The following is a 19533-nucleotide window of genomic DNA, read 5'->3' on the forward strand; positions in this document are numbered from 1 at the left end:
AGGAAAGCCTACTACCCTAGAATTGCCCCGAATCCTCACAACAGAACTGGCTTGAAGATATATCACAGGAAAGAAGAAACAGATGGCATGACCAGCAAGGGGGATGGAAGCTTTGTGGCTAGCACTGTTCTGGCACATTATCCCCAAGAAGCTGACAAGGCTCCAGCAGGACCCTTTCTCAGGATTGTGTCTGTATAGCCACATGTTTTTGCTTTTGTCCAAGGGGAGTGGCTTTTATCAGAGAGACACTCTTATCCTGTTTGCCCCAATCCTTCTTTCCCTCAGTTTGGACCCTGCTGGCCCATTGTATTCCTGACTCAGCAGAAACATCTTGCTCAAGTTGGCCTCCCTACAGAACATCTTAAGTCCTCCCATTATTGGAAGGGATGGCCTTGGAATGGCTTCCAGGAGTGGGCCATTGCATCGACTCCCAGACTACCAAAGGATCCCAGTCTTAGGCAAGCCTGTCTCTGAGGCACCAGACAACCATGATTTTGGGAAGCAGTCATGTTGTCTCTTTGTAAATGTCATTGTACAAGTCATATGCTTGCCAGAAGCCCTTAGGTAAATTTGCCAGGTGATACTGGTTGCGTTTCAGATACTAAATAAAGCTTGTTCTTTCAGAGCCTTGTCCTGTTAATAAAACACACATCTGTCTGCTTTGGAAAGATTGTATGTTACAGCATGTCCACCAAGTTTGGTGCAGGAGGATGACAAAGCTCTGGGTATCCTCTCTAGGTTGTCCTCTAGACAGCCTTGCCCCAGCCTTGCCTCCCAGGCTTCTACCAGGACAGGTGGGTGCAGATCTCTTACACAAGTTGGATCATGTTTCTTGGTCAGATGAGTGAGACCTGGTCTCCGATCGAGGGCCTTATGAGAGAGAAGGTGAAGCTGAGGGATGTTTGTCCAAGGAATCAGGTCCTCATACCTCAGGGAGGCAGCCTGTCTTGTATGCTCAGGCTACTATGGATGGAGCATATAAGATTAGGCACTAGATGGGTGCTGTGTAAGCCCAGACAGCCCACTCTGTGACCAGTGTGGCAATAGAACTCTCTTTCCCTTTTCCAGACCACATATCCAGTCTACCCCTGAAGGCTGAGGCTTGTCAACCAAAGGTCCTGTTGCTCCTTCAACAGCATGTGGCCTGGGTCCTCTGTGGGGGAGAGGGATAGAGCACAGAAGCCAGGGCTTTGTTTCTCCAGCCAAAGTCACTTACTGGTTCTGCCCTCATTCCCAGAAGGTGGCAGTAGGCCTTTGAAACCAGCTTGTTCCTCATTGCTCCTCAAGTAATGAATGAGGCTACTGTGCAGGATTAGGGCTGCATGCCAATATCATTGTTGTTTTTTTTCCCTATACTGGGGATTGAACTCAAGGGTGCTCTACCACTGAGCTACATGCCTAGCCCTTTTTATTTTTATTTTTTTAATTTTGAGACAGGGTCTCACTATGTTACCCAGCCTGGCCTCAAATTTGCAATCATTTTGCCTCAGCCTCCCTAGTCACTGGGATTACAGGTGTGCATCTCTATGCCCTCCTCACTATCCTGGTATTAAGGGCTCTTGGTAGAGTTGTACTTTCCTATTTGCTTGGGTGGTGAAATGGGAACAGAGGGGTGTTACTTCTGGGCAGAAGTCTTTAGGAGCCAATGTATTACTTGTCACAGTCTCTTCCCTTTGTCACAAATGACTGGCAGTGTTCCAGAGACTGCAGGCTCTGTCATGCTGGGTCCCTGAATGAGGGCAACGTGGTGTCAGGTCCTCACCAACCAATGAGGGGAACATAGTATGAGTGAGAAATAATCCTTTTAAATAATCACTGAACTTTGGGAGATGTTTGTTACAATAGTGCACCTTAGTTCATCGTGACTGCTACAGCCACAGTAAGACCAAGAAGTCTCTACTACTCCCAACACAGACCAGACTAGTCTAGTGGGCTCTGAGGTGCTCTCATTTATGGAGCACCCAGTGGGAGCTGTGTGTTCTGTCCAGTAAGCAGGTATGTTGTTGAATTTCTATTACAAGGGGATGAAACATTGCGTCAATGACCCAAATGCCCAGAAGGAGGAGCACTTCATCCTCCATGCAGGTGATACACAACTAGAACTTGAAAAGTTTCAATTCATTGACACCAATAGCAGTTAACCTTTTTTTTTTTTTTTTTGAGTGCTATTGTGTACTTGGAACTGATCTAAACTCCACTTATTTGAGTTAATTTAATCTTTATAAGAATCCCTGAGGGTGGGTACTATCATCCCCATTTCTCAAAGGGAGAGACTGACACACAGAGTTAAAAGTAACTTATCTGAGACCCCAGGAGTCAAACCCTAGAGCCCACTGTCTTTGGCATTTTAGACATAAGGGTCAGGCTAGTTGAATATGTTTATATTAAAGGGTTTATGTGACCAGGGTGTGATATCGTCTGGAGTAACTTTTTCATAGGGCAAATGAAAGAATGTCATTGGAGCTGTGGTTAGAAGTGTGGACCAGACTTTGAGGAGGTCTTGGATGTCAGGTTGAGGGCTTTGAAACTGTCCTGAAATCAACAGACTTTGGAGGTCTTTAGGAATGTAACTGATCGTGTGGGTGCTGCATTGGAGGGTAGGTGTTAGAGGAGGCAGAAGCCGAGTAGAGGAGGCTATAAAATGGCCTGGAGAGAGAAGGGCAGCCTGGCCCAGTACAGAGCAGAGGTGTGGAACTCCAGCCCATTTAGCTTGTTCCCCTTACCCCTGACACACACCCTTTGAATGACACATACCCTTTTGAATGTATCCACTTCATGTTTATGTGGCTTTCATGATTTTTTTTTTTTAAGTGGACTAAAAGCTCCTTTAGGGCAGAGTCCCTATTGGGTGTTCTCTACCCTGTCCTCCTGTACCTTAACTTAAGTTGATGTTTAGAATGTCCTCCTTGCAAGGCAAAATTCTATACCTTGTCCACAGCCATGCCCAAATGTCATCTGCCTACTGCACACTGTCTTCCTAGTGGTACATCTGTCATTGGATTACAACTGGAATCCAGAACCTTGGTCAATGCTCCTGGCCCCTGGCTTGTGCCAACTACTGAGTGCCCTGCCTTGGTTGGTATCAGCCAGTCTGTGCAAGTCTTCTCTGCTCACCCATTGGGGGCTCCCTGAGAGAAGAGACCATTTTATTCACCCTATTGTACTGCAGTGGGATTCCAAAGCACATGGAGGGCCCTCAGGAAAGAGAGTCCCATCTGACCTCTTGTCTCAGTCATGGGTAGATGGCCAGACCATCTTTGACGGTGAGATATTCTCATTATAGAGATGCTTGCTTGCCTGACTCATGAAACATTAAACAAATCTTGTTTTTTTTTTCATTTAAAAACAATTAGTCACAACCTCAAGCTAATGGCCGGATATAGCTCAGCAGTCGGCAGACGTAGTTCTGAGAACAATAACCCCTCCTGCCTGCCTTGTGCTCTACTAGCTCCCAGAGCCCATTCAAACCCAGTATCCTTATTAAACCCCAGAAACCCCCACAAACCAGGCAGGGCAGCTACTTCTGCCCATTTTTGGATGAAGAAGTAGCCCCAGAAGTGGGGCTACCAGCCAGGTTCACCTCAAGTTTATATAGCTGGCATCCAGCACAGCTGGGCTTCTTCATTCTCAGTCCATTCCCTGACCCTCCAGCTGCCCTCTATCTCTCTGGTCCCTTCACTGGGACTCAGCTCTATAATGCTCCTGTCTTCAGTACTGAGCTGGTGCCTGATCCCCTCCAGCTCAGATGGCCAGCTCCATCTACTTTTGGAGGATGCTAACTCACAGATCCCTGCTTTCCACTTGACTTGGTCTTTAAACATTTTTTTTTTTTTTGGCATCAGGGATTGAACCCAGGGCCTCACACATGCTATAGGCACACAGTGATAACACACAGACCAAATGCAGAAGGAAAGTAATTTTCTTCCAGATTTGCTGTTTGCCATCTGGATCTAGGACTCCTGAAGTTGTTTAAAATCTGGGAAGCAAAAAAGAAGTCAGGGAAATTAAATCCCAATACAGGATTCAGCAAGTTCAAGACAAGTTGAGTAGAATTGTCACTGTCCTTGGGCAGTTAGATAGAGGCGCCTGCCAAGGTGTCTTAACTACTGCCTGTGCCTGGGATTGACACCACTTGGTTCTACCTGGCTCCTCTTGGAGATGTCAGGCTGAAAGTTGCCAATTTGGTGATAATCAGTCTTTTTCAGCACATGGGAATTTGCTAGTTTCTAACAGTGTCAGAAAGTCTGACCACAAATCTGAGAGGAACCCAGATGGATTAAAGAAAAGAAATTTGGCTTCTATGACCAGAGTCAGTAGCTCAGCATAGGTCAATGTACCCCCTGGTGGTAGCACTAAAAGCGAGGATGGTAGTCATCAGTGGCTTTCAGCATCTGTCATACCTGATCTGGCCAACCATCTGCTGGTGTGTCCTCTAGTTGCTTTATGGTGCTGCCCCTTGTCATCATCAATCCTGAGCTTAGAGAAGCAGCCTCCTCCAAGAAGTTATCATTAAAACATGATCCATTTCTAAGAGTTTTAATGGGTACATTGTTATATAGGTCCAAGAACACCAAGTTTCAAATTATGACCTCCCCAAACCACATTGATTGCTAAGACGCTAACTGTATTGTGAATTCTAATGAAACCACTCAGTGCAGGTGTTGTTCAGATAAAGCCATACCAATAAATAATTCCTGCCTTCTGCTTAAGGCAAGGCTCAGTGCTAGGTCCAGAGAAGGCTGGTGGCATGAAAACCTTCTCTTGCCTTGGAGCTATTTAAGATTCTGAACAGCATGTCACAAAAAGCAGAGAGGTGAAATCTCTATTCAAGCATTAGGAAGCTCCTGAGGACACAAGTATAGCCATTACTGTCCTTGGGCAAGTCATGGGGCCTGCCAGTGTTTAATTTTCATATTTATAAAACGAGGACAAAAAAATACCCAGTTCATGAACCTTTTGTGAGTGTCCAGTGAGATAGTGTATATAAAGTGCTTATCCCAATCTGGCATATTCTATACATGCAATAAATATTTGCCACCATTGTGGTAGAATGAGGCATGGATGTGAGCCACATAAACACAGCCCAGACAGAGAAGAGAGGTTGAAGATGATAAAGAACACCAGATTTGGTGACCAGAAGAAAGTTGATTCCTTTATAGGCCTGGGAGGATGCTCAGAAGGAGTTGAACGTGGATGGAGGAAGAGTCCATCTTGAGGGAATGGGATTGTGGTCCTCACCTGCAGATTCAACAAGGCAGGGAGAGAGCTCAGGGAGAGAGCTGGTCTGGACACCTGGGTGAAAGAGTTGCAGGTCAGATGGGTCCTGGGGAGGAGGGAAGGTTTCTAGGGACGGCATGTGAACTAGGAGGAGATAAGGGGAAGGACTTGGTTCTGGTAGCTCCTTGTGTAAGGGAAGATCATGATGGGGAAAGGTGTCCATGGAAACAGAGTAGAAGCAGCCAGGGGAGGAGGAGGGCCAGGACCTCTCTCGAAGGCCTGGGAGTGTGCACAGGGCCATTAGACTCTGGGAGATATGCTAGAATCTGAAGGCTCTGTTAACAGAGGGTGCATGTCGGGACATGTGTTCTGTCTTCAGTGGAGGCCGAAATCCCATTGGATGCTAAGGGGATGATTCTGGAGGAGAAGTGTCAACTTCTCTTTCCTTGGATATTGCTCTGATTCATATGGTTATAAGGAAAAGGATCCTGAGGACCCGTGAGTTGAGGGGTCACTGCTGGAGAGTCTTTTTTTTTTTTGTACTACAGATTCCACTTTTGGGCATGCAGTGTGCCCACAAGGGTCAAAAGTAGGGATAGGAACCAATATTTGTGTACCCATGTTCATATTAGCCTTATTCATAATAGCCAACAGGTGGATGTAACCAAAGTGTCCATCAACCAATGAATGGATATACAAACTGGTATGGAATGAACTATTATTCAGCCTTAAAAGGGAAGAAGAATTTGATGTATACTAAAACATGGATGAAGCCTGCTAATTGAATAAAGCTAGTTACAAAAAGACAAATATTGTGGGATTTGTAGAAGGATAATAGATAAATTCATGAAGACAGAAAGTAGGAAGGAGATTGTCAGGGGCTAGAGGAAGGGACAATGGGTAACTGTTGTTTAATAGGTTCAGAAATTCAATTTAGGAAAATGAAAAAGGTTCTGGAGATGGAGGATACTATATGTGTTTAATGCCACAGATCTGTATACTTAAAAATGGTTAATATAGTTTTAGGTTATATGTATGTTACTACCTATGGGAATCATATGGATTGAAGCTGAAATGACACATATAACAGGAAAAGATGTCTAAGCAAGGCGTGGAGTCTAGCAGGGTGGCACGGGCCTGGCTTTCACACCCAGGTCAGCAGTGTGGCCAGGAAAATTGTCTCATTGCTTGTGTCACGGATTTCTCACTTGTAAACTGGTTGTGTCAGCCTCTGTCCTCTAATTGTCCGGGGTTGTTCTATGACCTGGGAGAGCAGGTTTGGGAAAGCACTTGGTAAACTGTCCTGTAGAGCCCTTGGGGGTGAGTGTACTTTAATGCCTTGACTCAGGGGTCAGAGCTCTTGAGCTTCTCCAGGTAGAGCTGCAACAGCCATGTGGTTGCTCATGTCAGGTTATGTCTGACCGTGGAGTCCTATCAGGTTCCTGAGGGCAGCTGCTAGAGTGACCTTAGCAGGGCATTTTGGTCTGTGGCCAGTGTGCACATCCAGAAAGTCTTTAAGGCTTTTCTCAGCAGATTCTGGGAGAGAATCATCCAATTGTTCTCTTAATTCACTGTAGGTGATGCATGAACGTGTCCTCTGTGCATGTAAGATGGTACTAGTGGAAGTGAAAAAACAGGCTGTCATAGTTTTCTGTGTTCTGGGGTTCATTGAATAACCCCAGTTGAGAAAAGCTGGGACCTGTCAGACCTAGACGCCTCCCGAACCCCAGTCTCCACCCTAGGTTTAGGTACACAGGAAGTGAGAGACCTAAGGGAAACAGAGACTGGGTCAAGTTTTCACAGCATCTCAAGATAGGTCCATAAATGCCAGGCCAGGGCTGTGTGATGGGTAACATGATGGCTCCATTCCTTTTTCTTTATTCTTTTTTTTTTTTTGTGTGTGTGTGTGTGTGATACTGTGGATTGAGTCCAGGTACACTTTGCCACTGAGCCACAACTCTACTCCTTTTTATTTTATTTTGAGATAGGGTCTCTCTAAGTTGCTGAAACTGACCTCATACTTGTTATCCTCCTATCTTAGCCTCCCTAGTCGCCACTTCTTCATTTTAAAAACAGGGCAGACTCAGGTTGCTGGGTTTTACTCCACTGGTTATGATGGTACGTTTGGGGAGCTGCTTCCCTGACCACTATGTGCAGGAAAGGTGGGTTTGGGAGGTGGAGCAGTGTTCTCCTTCCCTGAGAGCTGAGGTCACAGCTGTAGGGCTAGTTCTGCAGGCAGCTAAGTGCGCTGTGGCCCTGGCATGGCTGGAGGAGGGGCAATAGCTAAGTGGTTTCTGAAAAAGGGCAAAAATGATGGGAAAAGCTTTGGGATCCTCTGGGAATCAGAGCCATGGCAACAGCAGCTGCTGCCATTGCTGAAATGTTTCCTTGAGTGCCAGAGTGCGCCCACGGCCCACCCCTGCAGTACGTCCTGGGGAGGGGCCAAAGGACCCTCACAGAGGCAGGGAGGAGCCAAGGACCCTCACACCATCCCAACTCTTGCTTCAAGTAGCAATTGTCACTGAGCTCCCTGGCACCCACCGGGTCTGCGGTGTGCCTGAGTCTAGCTGGTAAGTCCCTTTTGTTATTTGATGGTCAGTGCAGATGTTAGCTTTTAGAATGGCCAAGCTGGGCCCTGCCATTTGCCAGTTGTGTGACAGTGGGCAATTAAACCAGACTCTCAGTGCCTCATTTATCCCATCTAAAAATGGGGATAATAGCAGTGATTCATGGAGACTCTTGCTAATGGGGTGCTGCTAGGCAGGGATTAGTTTATTCTTTTGCATCCTCAGGGGTCACGGTGAGGCTGAAGTAAAATTACTGTGCACTCAGCTTGGCTAATCGTAAGCACCGGGTAAGTGATAGCACTGTTGTTATCAATGTTATATTTTGTTCTGTGTTGGGTGAGGAGGCTGCAGCTGCTGCTGAGGCTGGAGGTTTGTGGCTGGAGGTTTGCAGGACATTGCTCTCTCTGTGCGCCGGAGGGGTGCAGATCTGGCTGGGGTCTTGTCCTGGCTCTTGTCTCTTTGTTCTTGGCAGAGCCCCTCTGTTTTTCATTCCTGGTTTAGGGAGCCTTCACTTTTCCATCCCTCCTGTGGAGATGCTGAGTTCAGAAGAGGGGGTGAGGATGATAGTACTGGGTCCTAGACCAGCATTGTCCCAGCTTCTCAGAATGTCACAGGTGGTAGGAGGGAGGTGCTCCCAGTGGATGGATGACTTGGGCAGAGAGACAAGTGGGAGAACCCCGCTCAGATGCCTTGCCTGTGTTGGGGATGGAGGAAGGGAGCCTTCTCCCAGGTGAGGGGCAGTGTCCTGTCTGGCTCTGGAGGTGAGGGAGACCCAGAGGTCAAACCAGGTCTTGGTGGGCAGGGTTGGTTTTCAGGGGCATCTTTTAGTGCATCTTGATGAATTTGTGAATCTGGCATAAACCAGAATCCCCACTTCCATTAGAAGACCAACATGTGTCCACAGACAACACAGTTGGAACCCCCTGTGATCACTGTCAAGGGTTCAGATGTGACAAGTGCATTGCTGTGGGACTCATGTGCAGGGCACACCCAGGCCTGGCAGTGAGACAATCCTGTCCCTGTTCCTCCATCCACCCTATAGCAAGTGGTTCCTTTTCATTCCTGGGAGAAGCTTGATTCCAGTAGGAAATTATGTATAGAGTGTGTGGTGCTTATTTGGTGCTTATTTGGTGCTTATCTTGCTTCAAGTAGCAATTGAATGGTTTGTGAATAATCACAAATGATGGACTGAATGGCAGTACCTCATGGGCTGCTTCCTATTTACTAGGTTTGGTTAAATTGGGACAAGTCAGAGGGAGAGACAAAGCCCCTAACCAACAACATCACTGAAAGATTCATGGAGACTCCTGCTAATAGGTGCTGCTAGGCAGGGATTAGTTTATTCTTTTGCAGCCAGCCTTACCCAAGAGGAGACCATGGACAGTCCAGGGAAAGCCTAGCATGGGATGTGACCTGGGTCTTATTTGCATTTTGGGTTTTGAGCTTCTTAGGATGCTTGTCTGAGTGGAAGAGTACTTCAAGTTTAGGGCTTGTACCTGGCCCCAGGGGTGGGAGTTCCTGGTCTGATCAGCCCCGAGCTTCTGGTGTAGGGTCTGGGGCTGAGTTTAATGTTCGAGAAAGAACGCCAAGCCTTTCAGAGAGGTGGTCGAGTACTGGCGATGCTCTAGAGTCAGGCCAGGTGGGATCAGATCCAGGTTCCACCTCTTTCTATCTGTGTGATCTCAGGAAAGTAACATAACCTTTCTGGGCCTCAGCTTCCACATCTGTGAAATATTTACATCTGAGAGCTCTTGGGAGAATTGAGTGTATGCAGGTAAAGGGCATAGAAGGGCTGTCTTCCTTGTGCATGGAGGATGCTCAAACATGCTGGCTATTCCTATTCCCATTCTCCTCCTATGCCTTTTATTTTCATTTATTTATATTTTTATTAATTTATTATTATTATTATTATTATTATTATTATTATTATTATTATTATTATTTAGTGCTGGGTATTGAACCCTAGGGCCTTGCTCATGCTAAGACCATGCTTTACCACTAAGCTACACTCTCAGTCTCCTGTGCCTTTTAAATGACTACAGGCTTCCTATACTATGGATGGTCCTTGACAGAAAGTTATCTTCTGAAAGCACAGGTCTCCATGCTTTTGAAGCTACTGGTGGCTTCCTGCCATCCACACAATCGTGTCCACATTCTCTTTCTTGGCCTTCGAGACCTCCAGCCATCAGGTTCTAACCCACAGCCTGCCCTATAGTCCCTCTGACTTGCTCTTCAGCTGCTCTGAGATTCTGCCATCTCCCCAGCCTCTGTTCCGTCTGCTTTCCTTCCAGGCCCACCTTGTCTGTCTTTCTTCCTCAAAGCCTCCTTCAGCACCTCCATCCTTCCTGTCCCAGGCAGACTCTGGTTTCTGTCTCCCATGGGACATGATTCCTTTTAGACCCACCAGCACAGAGCTGGGCCCCTAGGAGGCTCAGCAGATGGGTTGAATGATGGGATGAACAGGTGGGGGAGTGGCTGTAAGGGGGCTTTCTGTGGTAGGGAACACTCCCTGCTACAGGGTTCTATCTCATGGGTGAGTTAGGGACAGACTCAGGCCCTCCTGAGAGCAGACCACAGGGGAAGGAGAGTGGACTGTCTTCAGCTGTCTGCTCTGTTTACAAGCTGCAGAGCAATCAGGCGGGCTCACATTTTTAACATGATCTGGGCATCAGATCATAGCTGATTTATTGCCATGGCCTGGCCATATGCTCTGAGTTTTCACTGTTGAACTTTCACTTGAAAATGCAGGACTTGAGCTGCCTCTTAGTCCTTCAGTGGCTATTTCCCAGACATGGCTGGAATATTGATCTCCCCAACTCACTGCAGAAATAAAAATAAAGAGGCTCTGTGTCTAATTGTTCTCAATTTTCCCACAGAGACCAGAACAGCCTTTTCATAACAGGACAGATCAGGCAAGGTCTCTGCTCAGGAGAAGTTTGCAGGGTTCAGGAGAAGTAAAGCAGTGACAGATAGAATTTGTGGACCACGTGCTGAACTGGGCTAAGGCTATGAGAGTGAATGGACAATGAACCAGGCCCTCTGGAGTCGGGAGGGGCATGACCCATGCAGGGATTAGGAGGTCTTGTGCAGGCTGTATCAGTACCATATCTCGAGGGGAGAGGCTGTCTAAGAGATGATAGGATTATAGCAAGGGGAGAAGAAAGAAAGAGCACCCCAAGTGAGGCCCCATAGGAGCAAAGACCCCTGGGATGGGGTGGCCTGGATATCAGGGAGTAGGATGTCCAGCTGGGTGGGAGAGAAGCATGGGAAATGAAGGCAGGGAGGAGGTGGAAAAGAGCATGAGCACCTGCTTACAGCTGTATGTGTGGACCCTAGCAGACAGCTTATCTACTGGGGTTCAGGCCTGGAGGGCCCACAAGCTCCAAATCACTTCATGTCTGAAAGTGCAGGCAGGGATGCCTGAAATACACTAATTTCACAAAATGACAAAAAACCTGTGATTGAGTGCGTGCACACACGTAGACAAGCCCCTTCTTATGTCAATGGTTGTGGTGACCAGGCTGAAGGGCAGAGGCAGGTGGTGCATGTAGCACCTGGGCCCCTGAAGTAGGAGGGAAGCCTAGTGCAGAGAGTAGGTGTCACCCTGTTCCAGGATGCAGACCACTTGACTCTTTGGGGCTGAGATTTCCTCATGACTGACCTCCTTCCTGAATGTAGTTGGTAACAACCACTTTGATGGCTGCTTTTGTTCTGATCAGGGGAGGGAGGCAGGCAGTGGTACTCATCCTCACTCTGTGGATGAGCCAACTAAGCCTAGAGAATCCCAGAGGAGAGATCCTTCTGCCCCAAGCCCTGAGCCTGTGAGCTGCTCACCCTGGGGTCCAGGGGTGGGAAGTACAGTCCCAAAATCTTTAGTTCTGGGGTGCTAGGGGAAGCAATGGTTGAACTTTTGGGATGTCTTGCTTCACAAGAAACCTGACAAGGAAAGCAGGTAGGGGCTGAGGATGTGCAGTCAAGCTGCAAACAAACCCCATCTCTGCGGCTGTCCACAGGTTGCATACTGATCCACAGAGGATCTGGCAAGGATGAAGAAGTGGGCTAACTTAGACTCAGGTGAGTCTGAGGACCCACCCCATGAGGATTCCTGCCCAGACCCCCCTGATGGAGACCCTAACTCCAAGCAATCTCCAGCCAAGCCTCACATTTTCTCCACGACCAAGAGCCGCACTCGGCTCTTTGGGAAGGGTGATTCAGAGGAAGCATCTCCTATGGATTGCTCTTATGAGGAAGGTGAGCTGGCCTCCTGCCCAACCATCACAGTCAGCTCAGTTGTTATCATCCAGAGGCCTGGGGATGCTCTCACCTGTGCCAGGTAAGTCTAGAGTCCCCTCCCTGCCAGGGTCCCAACCAGCTCTAGGGGCAGCAGGCCCAATCATGGATATAAGACAAGTGGTCCCACTTCTAGGTTAAAGGCCACAGATCTGGGAAGCTGAAGAGCTTTGGGAGGTGGTCTGCCCCAGAGTCTTCACTCTTAAGACCCCTGGGACTCCTGGTTACTGTTGTTGGTGTATGTGCTGATCCTAGTTGCCCGTTGATGGCTAGGAATTCAGGCCTGGAATGCTTACCAGCCCTAGACACTTGACTCAAGGTTAGGAGATTTTAGACAGGACAAAACAGCTCCAGTGAGAAGCCCATCAGCCTTCCTGTATTCTTCAGAGCAAGGCAGGGAGGACTCACAGGCTGGCTGATTTCTGGGCAGTGGTAGGATGCCTTTATAGTTAGCAGGGGCCATGCAAACCCCTGCCTCCAGTGCCCTCCAGGTTACTGCCCCCTGAGCCCCAGCAGAGAAGCAAATGAGCTGGGTGTTAGCGGAGGTGGCAGTGGTGAAGACTTTATCAATGATACCTACAGTGTGGGGACAGAAGGGAGACACATACTCCAAGGGTCCCTGCTACATTGGAATCCTGGGAGGTCACCTAAGCTGAGGTGTGACTTTGGGATATATATATATATATATATATTTTTTTTTTCCCTTTTGGTTTGCCTTGGGGTTTGGTCATGTTTTCCTGACAAGCTACAAATGCCCCCGACCAAGGAGACATGAAGGTATGTGATGAAGGCCTTATCTGTCCTCAGGCAGCTGTCCCAGGACTCTGTCTCTGCTGGTGCTGAGAAGCCCCTCAAGCTCTACGATCGCAGGAGTATATTTGATGCTGTCGCTCAGAATAACTGCCAGGAGCTGGAGAGCCTGCTGCCCTTCCTCCAGAAGAGCAGGAAGCGCCTCACGGACAGCGAGTTCAAAGGTGGCCCCCAGAGGGCTGGCTTCCTGGGAGGGGCCCTTTGCCCAGGTCTGCTCTGACTCTCAGTCTGTCTTTCAGACCCCGAGACAGGAAAGACTTGTTTGCTGAAAGCCATGCTCAACTTGCACAATGGGCAGAATGACACCATCTCTTTGCTCCTGGACATTGCCCGGCAAACAGACAGCTTGAAGGAGTTTGTCAATGCCAGCTACACAGACAGCTACTACAAGGGTGAGGAGGGTGGCAGAGTTGGGCATGGATCAGTCCACCTGGAACCAGAGGGGTGCTCTTATTCCCCTGAGCTCCTGACTCCCTGTACCAGCCACTGTTGGTTTCTCCTGGTTCTGATGGCTACCTTCATCTTCTGCAGTTTCCTCCCTTGGCCCTGGGGTCCCTGCCTCCCTCCTGCTGATTTGGTGGTCCCTGGCCCTGGAAGTCATGACCTTTGGCCTCTCTACTACCATTCCTTGCCCCTGGGCAGTTTTGACAACTGTACCTTGCAATCTGGTACTTCTTGTTCTCAGGAGTCTCGATCCTGTCTCAAGACCTTCCTGGGTCTCCTTTGAGGATCCTGGCTTGGCCTTCTGGGGTGGGGAGGGGTCATTGATGTACTTTCTGTCCAGTTCCTTCAGTAGCAGCTGCTGCCTGCCCAGGGCCCTTTCCTGGGTGTACCTGTCCCAGTCCCCACAGGACTATGATCACAAAGCCAACTGTGAGCATCCTCCATAGGCCAGACAGCACTGCACATTGCCATTGAGAGGCGGAACATGGCACTGGTGACCCTCCTGGTGGAGAATGGAGCAGATGTCCAGGCTGCTGCAAATGGGGACTTCTTCAAGAAAACCAAGGGGCGACCTGGCTTTTACTTTGGTAGGAATGCCATATGGCAGACACATGGCTTTTTCACTTTTGCTAATGGGATGTTTGAGGCAGAGGCAGAGGCAGAGTCAGAGGCTGAGGCAGAGGGAGTTGGAGGCCCTGTGGTTCAGGGACCGCCAGTCTCACCATGAGCCCCGTGTTGGCTGCAGGTGAGCTGCCCCTCTCCCTGGCTGCGTGCACCAACCAGTTGGCCATTGTGAAGTTCCTGCTGCAGAATTCCTGGCAGCCGGCCGACATCAGCGCCAGGGACTCAGTGGGCAACACAGTGCTGCACGCCCTGGTGGAGGTGGCAGACAACACGGCCGACAACACCAAGTTTGTGACGAGCATGTACAACGAGATCCTGATCTTGGGAGCCAAGCTCCACCCTACATTGAAGTTGGAGGAACTCATCAACAAGAAGGGGCTCACACCGTTGGCTCTGGCCGCCAGCAGTGGGAAGATTGGGGTAGGGAGGGAAATTTATCCTGAGTTGGGGGCAGCTCATGATGTGGGTGGTGTGGGAGAGGATGGTGTGTGCCCATGGGGCTATTAAAGTAAGTCAGAGAGACTGTGAGCTGCTGAGCAAAACCAGCAAAGCAGATTTCCAACTCTTCAGTATCTCCAAGTCCCTGGGGTCGGGGTGGGGCTGGGGCCTAACTGGGATAGGGTTGGCGGAAACTAGGGAGAGAAAGAAAAAGTTGCTGTTGGTGTTTTTCCATGGCAAGCATGGTTTTATGGTAACAGGGAATGCCCTGAGGGGATGGTTTCGGGTAGGCCAAGTCCAAATCCAATGTGGGTATATAGATGATGCCAGGCCATGGAAGGCTGATGGAAGGGTTGGGGCTCTTGGGAGTTGGAGGAAAGGGGCTTCTCAATACCAGGGCATTCTGCAAGATTGTCCATGCTTGTCTGAGCCTCACAGGAGTCTGACTTTATGCCCTTGGTTTTATTTCTTGGATTTTCTTTTCTGTTTTCTGGCTGTCCTTCACTGAGGGATGGTAGAACTAGGGGCCCAGATGTGGTGGGTCTGATGTGGCTGCCACTAGAGTCTGAGGCAGCGGCAGGTCCATTTTGGTGGTGGTCAGGAGCAGGTGGGGGGCTTGCCTGGGTGGGAAAAGATTGATTTTCCCAGCAGCATTCGTGGACTGACTGCACGGAGCTGCAGCCTGTGTGGAGCTGGGCCCCCAGCTAGTTTCTAACCTGTTCTTACGCCCAGCGCAGGTCTTGGCCTATATTCTCCAGAGGGAGATCCAGGAGCCTGAGTGCAGACACCTGTCTAGGAAGTTCACCGAGTGGGCCTATGGGCCTGTGCACTCCTCACTCTATGACCTGTCCTGCATCGATACCTGTGAGAAGAATTCAGTGCTGGAAGTGATTGCCTACAGCAGCAGCGAGACCCCTGTGAGTGGCCAGGACTGACACCCAGCCAGGGAGGGCTCCAGTTATGTTGCACCCAGCCTCACTCTAGCCCTGGTCTGGCTCTACCTGGTTTCTTTTTTTTTTTAGTGTTTATTTTTTAGTTTTCAGTGGACACAACATCTTTATTTGTATGTGGTGCTGAGGATTGAACCCAGCGCCGCGCGCATGCCAGGCAAGCACACTACCACTTGAGCCACATCCCCAGCCCTCTACCTGGTTTCTCAGGGTGAAAACCTACTGCCCAGGGCCCATGTCCTGCAGCCTCATCTCCCCCTTCCTTTCTACCAATTGCTTTCCTGATGATTTTTATACCAGAAAAATAGGAACATTTCAGAAGAGCATAGTAGAAACAATCCTCCTTTTCTAAACACATAGCTTCATTTTGATTACATAAATGGAAATCATTGCTGAAAGCAGACTCCAGCCCCTAGGTCTGCTTTAGGAACTTAGAGCATCACCTCAGATATAGGAAGCAGGTGAGTGGCTTTTCAAAGCAGTGGGCAGGATGGACTATTCAATAAGTGGCACTGAGGCCAAAATGTAATTAAATAAAATCCCATCCTCATCCCTACACAAAGACATTCCAGATAAAATTCCAAACATAAAATAGCTATAAAGGAGTAAAAAGAAAGTATAGAAGGATATGTGTATAATCTTGAAGCAAAAAAGTCCCCCCCAATTTTCTTACTTAATTGTGTCTTGTGGATAGTTTTATATCTAGCACATATGGGTCTATACTTTGGCCTAGTATTCATAGTAGGGGTAAGGAGTAAATGTCTCTACAAGGATATTTGAGTTATTTGTAGTTTTTGCTACTACAATGCTGCAGGCCACTTGGCCATAGGCTTAAGATATTTTCAGTGAAAGATGTGGAATTGGAATTGCCAAATTGAAAAGTATGTTCACTTAATATTTTCATAGCTACTGAATCAATGGATGTGTCTATCACCTGTAGATATACAACTGTATGCTGACCTGCATATTATCATCATCATTATTATTCCTCCTCCTCCTCCTCCTCCTCCTCCTCCTCCTCCTCCTCCTCCTCCTCCTTCTTTTGATACTGGGGGTGGAACCCAAGGGTCCTTTACCACTGAGCCACATCCCCAACCCTTTTTATTTTTTATTTTGAGATAGGGTCTCATTAAGTTGCTAAGGCTGGCCTGCAACTTTTGATCTTCCTGCCTTAGCCTCTTGAGTCACTGAGATTACAGATGTGCAGCATCATGCTAAGCAATCTTTTTTAAAAGCTAGTTTTAAAACCGTGGAGCCAAAAATGCTATCTCATTGATATCTGAATTCTCATTTTCTTGATTGCCATGAGTTAGAGCATTTTTTTTATGTGTTTATAGACCTTTCATGTTTCTTTGGTGATTTCCTATTCATAGTCCTTTGTAATTTCAATGGGATCATTTGCCTCCTTTGTTTTGGTTTATAGATGTTCTCCTTAATAATGAATCAATCCTTTCTCTGTGGAAGTGTTGTAAGTATTTTATTTTCTCCCAGTCTGTCTCTTGGCTTTTAACTTCATTTATGGCATCCTTTTCTTATAAAAGGTTCTCATTTTAATAGGGTCAGACTGGTCAGCTTTTTTCTTCTCTAGTGACTTTTTCTTCTCTTGTGACTTACTTAAGGAGGATCTTTTCCACTGAAAGTTTATACACATACTTTCTATATTTTCTTTTTACTTGTTTATAGGTATTTTATGTTTGGCACTTTATCTGGAATGTCTTTGTGTAGGTGTGAGGATGACATTTTGCTTAATTATTCTGGTTCCAAATGAAGATCTCAATGCCATCTTGTGTACTGCCTTGAAAAGCCACCTCACCTGTCTCCTCTTTCTAAGGTCATACTTCAAGCTCCTAAAGCAGACTTGGGGGCTGGAGTTTCTGCTGTCAGCAATGAGGGGCTGCCATGTGTCTCATAGGTTATATTTATAGGAGCAGAGTCCAGCAAAAGTGAAGTTTCCCTGCTCTGCCCTTTTGGCCCCCACTTGGGCCACCATGCTGGATCTGGCCGCTGTCTCAGAGTCTCAGATGCAAGAGTTCCCAGAGAGGTGGTCCATAGAGGAAATGGCTTCAAAAAAGGACTGAGAAGTTTGACCTGGGGAAGAGATGGCTTTGGGGCTACCTCTGACATCTTCATGTCTCCAAAGACTCCTGGGGGCCAGAAGTGCGGGCTTGTCCTGGGGCCATCCAGCTACAGCTGGGATCATTTGTGGAAAGTACAGAAGGCCAACTTTACTCCAAAAATAGATGTCTACAGTTAGTTTTTCTCCATAGGCTTCTTGAGGGAGTAGGGAGCTTTCTGTTTCCAAAGGTATTCAAGAAGACACCGAACCGGGACCACATTGAGAGAGCTCAACATTGAGCTGGGGCTTGACCTCTATGTCCTGGGAGAGGTCAAGATGACTGATTTTGACTCATATATCCTTAGGACACCTCAACCTTAACAGTCTCTGGATATGAGACTTGCCTCAAAGCATACTTGTAACGACAGTATCTGGGCATGGAGCTCCTGCTATTGGAAGGGTCTGCTAGGTCCTTTCACATTTCCTGCGTAATTGTCACCCCTACCTGATCCAGGGCTGGAAATGTGTGAAATGAAGAATCCAGAGGTTCCTTCCTGCCCTGCTTCAGCCTCTCCCCCAGAAGCCTTGTGCCAGGCTCTGCCTGAACCAGCTTCTTCCCATTTTTATGGGAATAGTAAGGATAAAGGGTCTCGGGAATAAGTCATCAGGGATAATGGACTCAGAATGTTGAGCAATGCTATGGCTCCTTAAGTGAGCACTTAGGTTGTGTCCATTTTCACCTCATTCATAGTACACATAGGGACACCAAGGTCACAACGGTGGGAAAGCCAGCCAGCCCACTGGCTGCCCACTAGTTCAGACCTCTGGTAACCCTCAGCTGCTGGGTGGTCTGAGAAGTGGGTGACATGGATGTGAGTGTGCCACGGGCTGGTGTAAGGCAGTTCCTGGTGGGGGAGTGACCCTTGCTTTTTTCTACTCCTTTAGAATCGCCATGACATGCTCCTGGTGGAGCCTCTGAACCGACTCCTGCAGGACAAGTGGGACAGATTCGTCAAGCGCATTTTCTACTTCAACTTCTTTGTCTACTGCTTGTATATGATCGTCTTCACCACAGCCGCCTATTATAGGCCTGTGGATGGCTTGGTGCGGCCTAACTGTGGGCCTTGGTGGTGGGAACGGGGTGGGGATGTGGACATTCCCATAAGACCCTCATGTTCTGGGCCAGAACCTGCCCTGGACTCCTTCCTGGCTCACTGGAGTGGTGGAAGGATCATCCACAGGTCGTTATTTCCTTGGGCTCAGTCTTCCCTGTCCCAGGCCATCCTGGGCACCCACTCCTTTCCTATCTAGGCACCTCTCCTTTAGCCTTGTGGTCCTGGGAGGCTGAGCATGTAACCACTGAGGTCCCTGATTGTCTGGGAGGGGAATACTGAGAAAGAATGCAGGTCAGGAAGCAGCTGACCCCTGGACTGGGTCCAGGGTCTTGGGATGGCAGAAGGCCTCACACCCTTGCTACCCTGCTCGTCTGTCCTGTTTTATGCATTCTGTGGCTCCTAATTTATTTCCTAGATCAGGAAAGAAGTGCAGTTGTGTTACTTCTTCTGGTTGGCCCTGGGATATCCATCAAGTTAGCTTAAAACCAGATATATATATTTTTACTTCTATCAAGAGCCATGAACTTCATTGAGTTTTTGAATTGAAACTCGGTCTCATTTAATACCCAGAACACACTTAATTTGCTGCTTTTATTTTTGGGACATCTTGCCTTTTTTTTTAAAGAGAGAGAGAAGAGAGAGAGAGAGAGAGAGAGAGAGAGAGAGAGAGAGAGAGAGAGAGAGAATTTTTAATATTTATTTTTTAGTTTTCGGCGGACACAACATCTTTGTTTGTATGTGGTGCTGAGGATCGAACCCGGGCCGCACGCATGCCATGCGAGCATGCTACAGCTTGAGCCACATCCCCAGCCCCCTGGGACATCTTGCTTTTAAATTTAGTTTTAAAACTTAGTTTCATAGTTAGGTGAAGCCTGATTTCTATCCACCTATTAAGACCAATTAATGACTTCATTTTAAAAGAAAGGAGAAATGTACTAATAAGACAAGTTAGTGAACTAATAATGCTTATCAAACATCCACTCCAGAAAATGGTGGAAACTGCACCCTTAGGTGTGTGGGGG

The 19533-nt window shown here is 47.9% G+C and overlaps 1 protein-coding gene across 4 annotated transcripts in view; it reads left to right on the top strand.

Annotated features, from left to right (window-relative positions):
- Nucleotides 1-19533, top strand: part of TRPV1 (transient receptor potential cation channel subfamily V member 1) — a 48116-nt gene that overhangs the window by 3665 nt on the left and 24918 nt on the right. Inside the window, exons 1-8 of one of the 4 annotated variants that reach the window (XM_081272891.1) lie at nt 60-564; nt 11798-12117; nt 12882-13048; nt 13124-13276; nt 13775-13915; nt 14074-14372; nt 15128-15307; nt 18342-18500. In XM_081272891.1, the coding sequence (XP_081129017.1) occupies nt 11831-12117; nt 12882-13048; nt 13124-13276; nt 13775-13915; nt 14074-14372; nt 15128-15307; nt 18342-18500 (1386 nt within the window). In that variant the 5' untranslated portion in view covers nt 60-564; nt 11798-11830. Of the gene's footprint in view, nt 1-59; nt 565-7505; nt 7788-11797; nt 12118-12881; nt 13049-13123; nt 13277-13774; nt 13916-14073; nt 14373-15127; nt 15308-18341; nt 18501-19533 lie in introns of those variants that run through there. The other 3 variants (XM_081272890.1, XM_081272892.1, XM_081272893.1) reach the window with 3 other exon arrangements.

Source organism: Spermophilus citellus (assembly GCF_964194105.1).
Source record: "Spermophilus citellus genome assembly, chromosome: 17".
Classification (NCBI taxonomy): Eukaryota; Metazoa; Chordata; class Mammalia; order Rodentia; family Sciuridae; genus Spermophilus; species Spermophilus citellus.